The sequence below is a fragment of the Canis lupus genome, chromosome X (genome assembly GCF_003254725.2).
Source record: "Canis lupus dingo isolate Sandy chromosome X, ASM325472v2, whole genome shotgun sequence".
Classification (NCBI taxonomy): Eukaryota; Metazoa; Chordata; class Mammalia; order Carnivora; family Canidae; genus Canis; species Canis lupus.
Window position 1 is genome coordinate 9,996,362 of NC_064281.1, and position 13,035 is coordinate 10,009,396.

At 44.3% G+C, this 13,035-nt stretch overlaps 1 protein-coding gene across 13 annotated transcripts in view; it reads left to right on the forward strand.

Moving 5' to 3' along the window:
- EGFL6 (EGF like domain multiple 6) overlaps positions 1 to 13,035 on the forward strand; it is a 242,542-nt gene that overhangs the window by 211,796 nt on the left and 17,711 nt on the right. For all 13 annotated transcript variants that reach the window (XM_035711858.2, XM_049107435.1, XM_035711859.2 and 10 more), the window contains 3 exons: positions 1,348 to 1,467; positions 3,758 to 3,892; positions 5,811 to 5,933. In XM_035711858.2, the coding sequence (XP_035567751.1) occupies positions 1,348 to 1,467; positions 3,758 to 3,892; positions 5,811 to 5,933 (378 nt within the window). The remainder of the gene's footprint in view (positions 1 to 1,347; positions 1,468 to 3,757; positions 3,893 to 5,810; positions 5,934 to 13,035) is intronic.

Below are 13,035 nucleotides of genomic sequence, written 5' to 3' on the forward strand. Positions count from 1 at the left end.
GAATTAGGTAAATTTTAAAAGAAGACAAAAAGAAAAGAGAATAAATGAGAAATGTTACCATTGGTAGGTGTTTGGTACCTTACGTTGACCTGTGTATCTATCCTTATTCCCTCTTTGCCTATAGCTGTATGTGGAAGGGTTGCCCAGGCCTCCCTGTTTATAGCTCCAAGTGTCCCGGGAGCCCTGGATATCTCTCCTGATTTTATTTTATTTATTTATTTTTTCTCTCCTGATTTTAATACACCTGGTCCCTGGCAGTCTCTTCTGCCCGCTGGGTGATGGACATGTTACGGATGGTGCTGGACAAAGGAAGTGTACTCACTGCACTTGCCTGTTGGAGATACCTGTGATCCATATATAGTAGACTTCTGCTAAGGAAGTGCATTTTTGTGGGAAAAGTTGTGTTTGGCAACAAGTGACAGAAAAATCCACCTAAATTATCTCATTTATGAAAAAAGCTGGAGGCAGGCTGTTCCCGCCTGCACGGCTCAGCAAGGACTCACTGCCTGCCATCCTCAGGGTACTGATTTTATTCTCATGTTTGTTGCCTCTTGTCACAAGATGGCTGCCCCAGCTCCAGATTATCACACATACATTTAAGGGAGGCCTGACAAAGGGGAAAGGAACAATGCCAAGGAATGAATGAATGACTCTTTCATGCTTCTCCCTTTCATCACGCAGTAGCATCTTTTCCAGAAGCCCCACTCCCTCCAGCAGACTTATTTTTATATCTCTTCGGCCACAGCTGGGTCCTGTGGCCACCCTTTGTTGCTGCAAGGGAAGCTGGGATGAAGACTAGTAATTGGCATTCTAGCTTCAATGATGGTTGTGATGAAAGGACAAGGGGTCCAGGATGGCTTTTGGGCAGGCAGTCGGTCATACTTGCCGCATGTTTTAATACAGGCATGTAAACGACCAGGTCTCATGGCTTGAGTGACTCTCATTGAGGCTAGGTATGTATGGAGAGATCTGTAGGACGGATTTTTTTGACCCTAATTACTCAGATTGATCATCTCCATCCGAGGTTGCATTTCCCCCAAGAGAGGCCACCCAGGTAACATCAAGGCATGATGAGAGAATATATGAGAGAAAGATGAGTCTTTGATAGCCAAGGGGTGCAGGCCCCGCTTAAAGACAGGCAAATTTAATACACGAGCCAACAAAACAGACCGTGGGGCTCCCGAGACACCACCCTTGCCCGGGTTCCATGTGGGTCTTAGGCAATGACGCTTATCCAACACATCCCACATATTGCCCCCGAAAGTCCTAGAATGCAGAGATCATTTGTCAGTGAGTGCTTTTGTACCAGCTCGGGAGGAAAAGGCTAATGCTTGCCTACATTTTCAGACTCCAGGACGTGTGCCATGACAAACTGCCAGTACAGCTGCGAAGACACGGAGGAAGGGCCGCGCTGTCTCTGTCCATCCTCGGGCCTCCGCCTGGCTCCAAATGGAAGAGTTTGCATAGGTAGGGCAGCAGGACTCACCTCTCCTCCTCCTTCCCCCTCCACTGAATTCCTTCTTTGCCATTCAGCACAATCTGCTTGTTAGCTATACTGAAAGTTCCTGAAAGTTCCGATTTATGCCCATTTCTGAGACGAGTAGCAACATCGACTCTAGACACACTTTGGGATGCCGGAAAGAATACTTCCCTGTCCCTTTGGGATTGACTAGTGCCATAGTGGAAAAAGGGTTTTCTTTTATTTTAGTATATTTACCCTGCATGTTTTACTTCAGTTACCACAGAAACCTGCTACTTACTGTCATCTGTCATTCAGTGAATAAAGTCCCAAGGGCCATTGGGCTCATTGTGGGTTCTAGCTAATATCTTCCTACAAAAAATGCATTCACTTATTATTTTTTTTTAGATCTAAGACTATAGAGAATATCTATATCCTTTCTACATTGTTTATGTTAGCAAGTAACTAATTTCCCATTGTCTTTAAAGGTTGCTCTAAGAGATAAGAACTAAGTATTCTAAAATCATTTCTGCTTGGAGGGATGAGCAGATTAAATCCATGATATTAAAGGAGGAGATAGAGCCATCCTTTATAACTTTGAATTTAGTTAAATCAGTGGATTAGAATTTGGTCTCTTGCTCTCCCCTGTCTTATTTTGGGTCTTAGTTTTGGGTCCCACATAAGTGATCCTGAGCAAGTAGTTGATTTGGGAGGTGATCCCAGGGAATGCTGGTTGAGGAGGAGGTGAGGGAAGGCTCCACCAGGGAGTGAATTCAAGGAACAGGTTGAGCATCTATGCCCCTCTAGGAGACAGGGAGAGGGTGGGAGGGGGATGGTGTGGGAGGGGGATGGGGGGGTAGCTACCACCAGGTTTCCTCCTGGGTCAAGGGCACTGGGGGTTTATGCACCAACTCCTGTTTATTGTGGGGAAGAGGGGTATGTGGGAGTGTTGGGGGGGGCAGGGGCCTCAATCCTTAGTGACTAAGGCAACACTTTCTGCCTTAGTTCCCTTGTGGATTTGCACTCTGTTCAGGAACCAAACTGTATATACTCGTAGCTCTGTGCTTATATGCAAGTGAGCCGATAACAAATCAAATCAGAATGTTGAAAGAGTTCTTACTCTTTTTTGCTTAAATAAGCAAATATCACTGCAATTTCATATTCTTATTTATTTACTGCAATAGAAATATTTCTCAAAAAAAAGGAAATATTTCTCAGTCAGGGTGCTGGACTTTTATTTATCCCAAATGAATTGTGTATCTGTTTCATACCTTGATAAGCTGCATTTAGAAAGTTCAGCCAGATAGGTCCTAAATCAGTTAAATACTTAAAAAAAATCCCTGTAAAATTAAAATTTTGGCCCTGCTCTCTGAGAGTAATCAGATTTCATTAGATTCACAGGGTTTAGTGTTCTTCGGTGAAATAAGATTTCTATGACAAGGCTCATGCTTGACCAAACTGAATCCAGTTTTTATCTGCACGAAAGTGGTCACTGCAGAATTATTTTGGTCAATCCAGCACGTATTTAGGATTTTAAGAATGCAAAGAGAACAGTGAGCCAGCATCAACTTGCCTGTTTAACCACAGGTCCAAATTAACAACATACAACATCTATTCGATTTGTCATCTTAAAGTGAAAGCAAAGCCTGAGTCTGGATATTTTGGCCAGCATAGCTGCCAGCCCCCTGGTAACCTGACTCTCAAGGAAAGCAAGGAAGCCTGTTGTCTGCTAAGTTACATCATGGCATCATTACACTTGACCCACCCTTTATGTTTAAGTGCCGATGTAGGAAACTACCTCTCTGGTACTTGGGTCAGTATTGTAGGAGCCTTGGGGAGCTTGCTAATAATTCTTCCGTAGAAGACAGTATTTAAGGTATGTATCTGTTTGCTTAACATGTAGTTCAAAAATTGTACACACTCTACAATATTCATAGCTGGAAAAATATTACTTCCATCAACAAGCAGTAATGTCTCCGTACCAAGCGCCAGACATGTGCTCTCAGCCCCAAAAGAGCCAGGGCCTACCAGATGTGAATGTGAGTAGTGACAGGACAGTGAGACAATGTCTCTAAAACGAGATGTACAACGCCATGGAAACACATAAAAGGAGGAGCTGTGAGTGTGCTGAGGGCATCTAGAATGCTTTCCAGAGGGTGCACTTTGGCAAGCAGAATAATCAGAATTTTCTACCAAAGAAACTGCGTGTGTGTGTGTGTGTGTGTGCGCGCGCACATGTGTTTTGGGGGGAGAACACTTTTCTTGCTATCACTGACACCTTCTGGTTCTACATCCTAGACGTTGATGAATGTGCCTCCAGTAAAGCCGTCTGCCCTTATAATCGGAGATGTGTGAACACGTTCGGAAGCTACTACTGCAAATGTCATGTTGGTTTTGAACTGAAATATGTCAGGGGCCGATACGACTGTGTAGGTGAGTCGGTGACACCCTCTCCTTTTTCCCTCTCCCCACCAAACCTGTAGGCTTTGTCTACAACTATCTTGAGGTCGATTCAGTCTAGTAGTTGAACAGTCTACTGTACTCACTAGTTTAACAATACGAGAAATGTCACTTGTTTTGTTTCTGGCTTTAAAAAAATTTTTTTTAAATATTTTATTTATTTATTCATGAGAGACACACAGAGAGGCAGAGACACAGGCAAAGGGAGAAGCAGGCTCCCTGCAGGGAGCCCAATGTGGATCACAGGATCACGTCTGGAGCCGAAGGCAGATGCTCAACCACTAAGCCACCCAGGCATCCCATGTTTCTGGCTTTTAGGGAACTCTGGTGAGATGAATTAGATGACACCAGACCAGTAAAGGTCTAAAGTAAGGAACTGCAGTGGATATAGTTTTGTTATTTGGGCAGATATCTTGAGATGATTTTTGTGGGTTTTTTTTAAAAAATTGGTTGGTTTTATTTTTTGATTCTCCAGATATGTAGCTAAAAATGGGAAAAATACTCAAAAGGAGGGGGAAAAAGGCCTATTTGATCTTGATCTCAGTGATCTGTTCATAGCCATTTCTTTTAGGAGAGGCTTTAGAAAAATGTGTGAGGGAGATGAAGGCACATGCCCCTTCCTCTTTTGGCCCTCTCATGGTTCCAGCTCCAAATCCCCTAAAATGTTCCCTTTCTGGGTCCCTGAAGCCACTTTCTGAGTCTGGTCTGTCAGCTATTGGCCTGACCTGTGTGAAATAAAATATTTTGGCCCTTAGTGAAGGGATTCCAAGCCTGAACGAGCAAATTAAGTGGTGTGTTTGGGAGCCCTTGGATGCATTCACTCTGCTCTTGATGGAACATGGGATGGGGCTTGCACTACGGTGAAAGGAGATCCAGGCTCCCTGTTATTCATGTTACACTTAGAGCAAATGTTTATACAACGAGGAAAGCTAATGGGTTGGGGGCCAAGTAGGATTTCTCTCACGTTCCATCCAGAGCATCCCAGGACGTGTCCTGTGTAACTGCATTGTGGCAACAGTTGGTTCCAGCGTCTTGGACCATCTTGTGAACCCTCTGTAGCTCTTCACTCAGATCTTTTTAAACACAAAGGCCAACCTAAGCAGGCTGGTAAAAATCCATGTTTCTTGTGGGCTTGGACCCATCCAGCTCGTAATCCACTGACGCTGTGTCACAGAGAAGAAGCCTGTTTCCTGATCCCTAGGAAGTTCCACTGGGCAAGGTGGGAATGCACGGGGTGAGCTTCTAAGAGAAACACATCTTGTGATTCTAAGTGAATCAGATTAGCATCTGAGCTCCTTTGGTGGCTAAATTAAAAACAATGGGCTCTTTTGTCTGCATGTGTCTCCCAAAGCATAGAGAGCAGGTGAGATGGAAAGGAGGGCTAATGAACTTCTCACTTGGGTAGGATTCGGCAAACTTTCCTGGTCTCCATCCAGCAGACCAGCTCAGACCAGCCTGACCCCGCTCCTGGCAGCCTTTGAACAAAATGCCTATGAATTCAGATGATGTCAACGGGTCATAGCCCACCTTATCCTCTGCTGGTTAGGAGTGTTAAGCCCTTCCACGTGTAGAATTTATTTTCTGATAGCGTTATTTAATTTTGGATTAGACGGATGAAAAAGTAAAGAAAAAAACCGAAACGTCTTACAGATGTCAGTAGTATTGATAAGCAGTCAAGATTGCCGTGGGGTGGTGAGCTGCAGGGAGCTCCCCGGCTCCCTGTGTCCTGGTGTCAGACAAAGGCCGGGCTCGGAGCCAAGGCTTCGGGCTTGGAACACCTCTCAGTTCTCAGGCCCCACTCGGATTGTTGGCAGTGTTGAGTGGTTGGTCTGGGAGTTGCTCAAGCGTAAGGGATAGTCTTTTTGTTCACGGGAAACCTTCACGTTTTCAGATATAAATGAATGTGCCGTGAATACCCACACATGCAGCCTCCACGCCAATTGCCTCAATACCCCAGGATCCTTCAAGTGTAAATGCAAGCAGGGATACAAAGGCAGTGGACTTCAGTGTTCTGGTAAGTAGCATTTGCTCACGGGGTCATAGTAGAACATTCTCGCATATCTCTTTCCTTCTTCCTTTCACTTCTCTCTCACTGTCTCTCTCTGAGTCCATTCGTGTGTGCACGTATGATAGCGTGTGTGTGCAATCTTTGAAAATTTTAACTCTGCCTCAGTCCTGTCTTCTCTGCTAATCGGTCCACATCTTCAATAACTCACTGAAGTCTTAGGCACTAAAGCTTCAACACTGGCAAAGGTTCTGGATATTTATCTGGTCACAACTTACTTTCAAATACTGAAAATAAGATTTAAGGACAAATGGCACTGTGTGAATGCTATCTGTCAGGATAGGGTAGGTTACTGTGCAGTAACAAACAATCCTAAAGTGGCAGTGGCTTAGGACCACAAACTCTTCAACCACACAAATCAGAACTCCTTCCAGAATACACAACCAAAAGAATACGGTGAAGCTGATGTCGCTTTATCTGTCATCACCAAACCTAGATTGACAATATTTTTAAAAGATTTTATTTATTTATTCATGAGAGACACAGAGAGAGAGGCAGAGACACAGGCAGAGGGTGAAGCAGGCTCCATGCAGGGAGCCTGACGTGGGGCTCAATCCCGGGACCCCAGGATCACACCCTGGGCCGAAGGCAGGCGCTAAACCACTGAGCCACCCAGGGATCCCTAGATCGACAGTTTTTTAAAGATTTTATTTATTTATTTGAGAGAGAGAGAACATGAGCAGGGGGAGGGACAGAGGAAGAGGAAGAAGCAGACTCCTCACTGAGCAGGGAACCTGCCATGGGGCTTGATCCCAGCACCCTGGGGTCATAACCTGAACTGAAGGCAGACGCTTTACCAACTGAGCTACCCAGGTGCCCTGGATTCACATTTTTAGCAAAGATTCTCATTGTTCTTGTTGGTGAATTCTTTAATGTTTAGGTGGTTTAAAAAGTTTAAATTGATAAACCAAATATTTAACCAGAAAATGCCCCTGCTATGGAGCTATGACAACAACAGTAGCTTATTTCTCATTCATACTATGTCTAAAGAGAGTCATCAGGCATTTCTTCTCATTGCAGTCACTGAGGGAGCCACGTGGCAGAAGCTCCATCATCTTATGATACCCCAATACCAGTCTGAGGCCTTAGGGTTTGTCACAGCAGGGAAAGAAGCATGGACAACCACACAGCAGCTCTCAGTTCATTTAGCTTGAAAGTAGGGGCAAAAAATACGTCCTCCTGCTGCGTGTACGAAAAGAGCTAGAAATCCTGATGAGTATTGGAATGTCTACCGAGGCGAGTCAACAGTGATTTCAGTACATTCACTCTCCAATGTTCAAAGTCAGGTTTATCCTTCTGCTCTTGAGCCTTTTAGCCCTGGCTCATCGTGTGCCTCGATTTGTTTGCTGCCCCAACTCCACTCTCCTGTATACCCCTTAGCAGAGCTCCCACATCCTCCCACGCCTGTGGCTGCAGGTAGTGCCTTGACCTGTCCCAAGCCCTCGTGTGGCCAGTACTCCTGATGACACAGCACAGCGGCCCCCCTGACGGCAAAAAGAAAAGTGTCCACCCCGTGAATGACACTGAGCAGCACAGCCGTAAAAGGTCACAGTATCCCAGTGGGCTGTGCTTGAGTGCCGCTGGACGAGAGTGTGTACAAAAGGAAGAGGAGGCTGGAAGTCAGACTCTCTGAAGAGGTGCCAAAAGTACTGGGCAGCGTTTCATCTGGAAGAAACTGTGGAAGAGTATAAATGACGCCTGTAGATCCTTTAAGGAATGAGAAAGAAAAGTGACTTCCCAAAGCAGACTCGGAGCAGTGGGTGGAGGCTCCAGCCCCTCACAAATGCCGGCCAGGTAGCTGAGAGTGGGGTCAGGAGCCCTGCCAGGGGCACATTCCACCACGTGCGGCCCCCTGCGTTGGGCTGAACGTGGGATTACAGAGCCACTCAGTCTCCGGCAACTCTGTGCTGTGGTTTCTATCCCCCTGAGCCCTGTGCTCCTTCTAGAACTTTATTCAAAGACAGAGAAAGAGAGATTGGCTGCCTGTGCAGGGCTGTGCATGCATGGATCGGAAGGGGGGATGCCATAACCTGGAGAGGCCCCTGCAGAGAAAACTGAGTGAATCAGCTTTCTGTATTGGATGATGGTCAAGGGCTCCTTCTCGCCACCGGATTCAGTTCAGCTGTTGGTCATTACCCCAAATGGCCCGAGACAAGTGAGGCTGGGATATACGCGTTCAGATTTGGTAGCAGAAAGGAGCCCCTTGACCATCAGATTCAGTCTGAGCTCTGCCCCTTACTGCCTGTGACCTATAATAAGGTTTTTTTAAACTTCTAAGCTCCATTTTCGGGGCGCCTGGGTGGCTCAGTGGTTGAGCATCTGCCTTCAGCTCAGGTTGTGACCCTGGGGTCCTGGGATGGAGTCCCACACCGGGCTCCCCACAGGGAGCCTGCTTCTCCCTCTGCCTGTGTCTCTGTTCCTCTCTCTGAGTCGCTTATGAATAATTAAATAAAATCTTTAAAAATAAATAAATAAATAAGTAAATAAATAAACTCCGTTGTCTCCTGTGCAGCTTGTGATGAGCCAGGCCCCAGTCCCTGGGCACCCCCTAATCTCAGCAAGGCAGGGTAAACAGTTCCCTGCAGATCCTTATCTCCAGTGAGGCGGGCTCCCTGCAGGTGGCCGTGCACTTTCTCTAGAATGCTGCTCAGCCCCTTTGAAAAGACAGCCCTCAACCGCTGGATGGTGGGTGCCAGGAGTCTGGTTAAGGACCGCAAATGGTCGCAGGATGGGATAGTTTCAAGGTCTGTTCTGCATTGGTTCCCAGATGTCCCCAACAGGATGGAGCCCGTTACCCACAGTGATTACCTGCCCATGGAGGCACCATCTTTAGCTTTTCTCCCTTCCTGCCTTGCTCTCCTCCTTCCACTACCCCCGCCTCCTGGGATCACCTCCCAGATAAACCCTCTGTACCCAAATCCTTGTTTCAGATTTCTGCTTGGGGGAACCCTCATTAAAACAGGTACCTCTCAAGTACATTGTAAGGTTTGAATGGAGGTAATATAGGTAGAGAGCTTAGTTCAACTGAGCACATAGTAGATGCTCAATAAAGTTACTTATGGTTATTAATCGTGCCATTTCAAAAACTGTTTCTTAAAGGCCAGCTACTCTTTAATCTGCAATTCTGTAAAGGGAGATGCACAAATGCTATTGCATGTAAAAGAGATGCCTCAGGAAAACACTTGTTTCAACAAGTGGACAGCTCACCTCCACATACCCATCCCTGGCCTCAGGCCTAAGAATCAAAGTAATAACTGCCCAGAATAAACCTGGAGTCACTTTCCTTCCTGATCATCTAACACCTTCGAAACCCCAATGTGTCATTTTTTTAAAAGATTTTACTTATTTATTTTAGGAAGAGAACGTGTGAATGGGTGGAGGGGCAGAGGGAGAAAGAATCACAAGCAGACTCCTTGCTGAGCGTGGAGCCCAATGTGGGGCTCAGTCTCACGACCCCAAGATCATGACCTGAGCCAAGATCAAGAGTCAGACGCTTAACCAACTGAGCCACCCAGGGACCCTCATAGTGTGTTATTAATGTCCGAATGAAGGCAGCACCCCTAAGCATGCAGCAGAATAGCTGTTTGCAGCTCACATTTTCTGTATTGTCCTCCAGCATTTTTAAATTCTAAATCCCACATCAACACAAACACTTCTTGTGTCAAGAGGACTTCTGTTTTAGTCTGACCATCCAGCTTTAGGCATATTCTTGGGTAAAACAAATTTTCCTTTATTCTCTGAGACCTCAAACTCATCACAATGTTCTGTTTGATACCCTGAAACCATTTTGTTTTTTTTGTCCATTCTGCAACTGAATTTTTTCTTTCATCTTTCACCAGTGTTTATTTAAAAGAGAAAATGATCTTTGGGTCATTCACTGTAGTACTTGCCCAGCCCTTTCCGGTCTGCTTTGATTCTCTGTAAAATAAATAGCCATGTCTCTGTTGAAAATTGATCCTAACAAACTCCTAACCACACTGCTTAAAGGATGGCCCAAAATTCACTCTTCTGTGCATAGGAAAGTCATACAAAAAAAACTGAGAGACTCGCATCTAATTACTATACAGCATCATAAAATGTTATGTTGTAAAATACATTTGTATGCACATAAATTGTTATAATTTATAATATATGGCATTATATACGGTATAATATATGGCATTGATATACCAACTTTTGAGTTCGTTTTTTTTTTCAAAGATTTTATTTATTTATTCATGAGAGACCCAGAGAGAGAGAGTGAGAGAGGCAGAGACACAGGCAGAGGGAGAAGCAGGCTCCATGCAGGGAGCCCGACACGGGACTCGATCCTGGAACTCCAAAATCATGCCCTGGGCCAAAGGCAGGCACTAAACCGCTGAGCCACCCAGGGATCCCCCAAGTTCATTGTTTTTGCAAAAGTCCAGACTCTGTGTTACAATACAGAGGAGGAGTTAGGGCCTGGGTGGCTCAGTCAGGTAAGCAACCAACTCTTGATTTCGGCTCAGGTCATTGATCTCAGGGTGGTTAGATGGAGCCCCACATTGGGCTCTGCACTAGGCATCGAGCTTGCTTAAGATTTTTTCTCTCCCTCTCATCCTCTCTCAAACAAGAAAAAAAAAGAGGAGTTAGTAAGATTGTCCTTATGCACATATTACCCAGGGGAAGGAGTTCCCTAAATGTAGACATGTATGGATTTTTCCTGGTCTAATATATGTGAGGGTTAACAATACACTGTTAGATAATTTGGTCTTAATTTGACAGTAGCTCTACTTATTCTAAGCAAATCAAAACTTTGATGATTACCTGACTTGAGTAGTAGGTCAATTTAGGAAAGGAAACTGTCATTTTTTTACTAGCATGGCTTCTAGAATCCCATTACCTTGGCTTAACTCTTGGCTCCCTGGCATACTATCTGTGGGCTGTAAACAATTTAACCTTTAGTGCTTTGGTTCCCACATCTGCAAAATAAATATAATAGTATCTGGCCCTTAATATTCTTTTGATGATTACATGAAATAGTCCATACAAAATAAATAAATGTCCATATAAAGGGCTTAGTTCCAGCCCAGAATATATTAAATGCTCAATAATTGTGCGCTAGTACTAAGAGTAATAGTGGTAATGGCTTCTTTACCAGAATTCAACAGTTGTTCCCACTGAAAAAAAAGGGGGGGGGGGGGGCAGCCCCAGTGGCCCAGTGGTTTAGTGCCTGCCTTTGGCCCAGGGCCTAATCCTGGAGACCCGGGATTGAGTCCCACGTCGGGCTCCCTGCATGGGGCCTGCTTCTCCCTCTGCCTGTGTCTCTGCCTCTCTCTCTCTCTCTCTCTCTCTCTCTCCGTTTCTCATGAAGAAGTAAATAAAATCTTTAAAAAAAAACAATTTCCTTAGTCATTAGAAATGTGCTTCTGATTTAATTCAATTTATAGACTGCATATTCAAGATCATAGGCATTGCTACAAAGGGCCATTCCAATTTTCTTCTTTCAATTATGATATAAACATTAGAAGTTTGAGTGTATGTCCTAGAAAAAAATATCTTTTTAACTCACTAAAAGATTTTAAATATTCTGGTGGTGAATTTTAAAAAGTAATAGCAAACAGGGGCATTTTGGTGGCTCAGTCGGTTAAGCATCTGACTCTTGGTTTCAGTTCAGGTCACGATCTCAGCGTCATAGGATCGAGTCCCACATTGGGTTCTGCACTCAGCTCAAAGTCTGCCTCAGATTCTCTCTTCTTCTCCCTCCAGCTCACACACACAGCCTCTCTCAAATAAAATCTTTTAAAAATAAATTAATAAAAATAATAGCAAACAGGCCAAAACTATGTTGGGCACTCATTGTAGTAATTGACGTGTATTTGCTCATTTATTTTATTTTTAAAATATTTTATTTATTCATGAGAGACACACTGAGAGAGAGAGGCAGAGACATAGGCAAGAGGGAGAAGCCAGCTCCCTGCGGGGAGCCCAATGTGGGACTCGATCCCAGGACCCTGGAATCACGACCTGAGTGGAAGGCAGACACTCAACCACTGAGCCACCCAGGTGCTCCTAATCGAGAAACTTTTAAGAAAAACAATCACCAATTAAGTCAAGTTGGAACCACCAATACCTAGATAAAGCCACATCTATCCATTGATAGTCATGCACATGCCTAGCTTTTATCCCTTGCCTCAGCTCTTTTTACATATTATAGGAGTGAAATTGTTGACACACAAGGGTTGCAATGGTTTGATTTTTTTTCAATAGGAAAAATCAAAACTTCAAAGCAGAAACTGCAAGCAGATGTTTAGGTTTGCCTGATGTGGGTTGAAACCCTCTTCCTATTTATTTAGTAAAGGCCCTTAGTTTTATGTTACTGATTGCATGAAGGAAATTTCCAGGGAATGAATGTTTCCTGTTAATTTTTCATGTGAGGGCTCCGGAAAAGATTCAGGGAACTGTCGACAAAATTACACAATGGGACCTCCAGAGGAAGGTCCATATGATCAGCACCAGTCAAAACTTAACATGCAGCCTCTTGCAGAGAAGCTGAAACAGGCCATCTGAAGGTCAGGAAAATGAGTAATGATGCGTTACTTGTAGTACTAGGCGTTGGTTTCCAACCCGTATCTGCAGACTGCCACACTGATAAATAGCTAGAACGTTTCATTGAAAAGGGAAATGTACTTCTTGCCATAACAGCTTTAGGTTGATTTCAAAGTAAAAGCAATGTATTAAGAGCTATATGTATATTTTCAAAGCATCGTTCCTTCTTTTGATTTTCCAAAATAGTATAGACTTTGCCTCATTTATTTTTCTACCCCTTTGGTAGAGATTGAATCAGCCAAACGATGGAGAAGGAACTGAGTGGGAGAAGAGACTAGAAGATTGCCAAGAAAAATATTCCAATAAAATCCCAATCCAATTTATTTTTCTAGCATTCTTTGTAGGCACTGAACTTAATGTCTCCTCCCTTATATCGTTTTCCTCTTTAACTATGTCCAAGTAGTAGAATTGAGTGAATTGGTTCAGGTGTCGTTAGACCCTTTCTTGCCTAGTCTTAGACTGGCATATGCCTAGATATTTTATA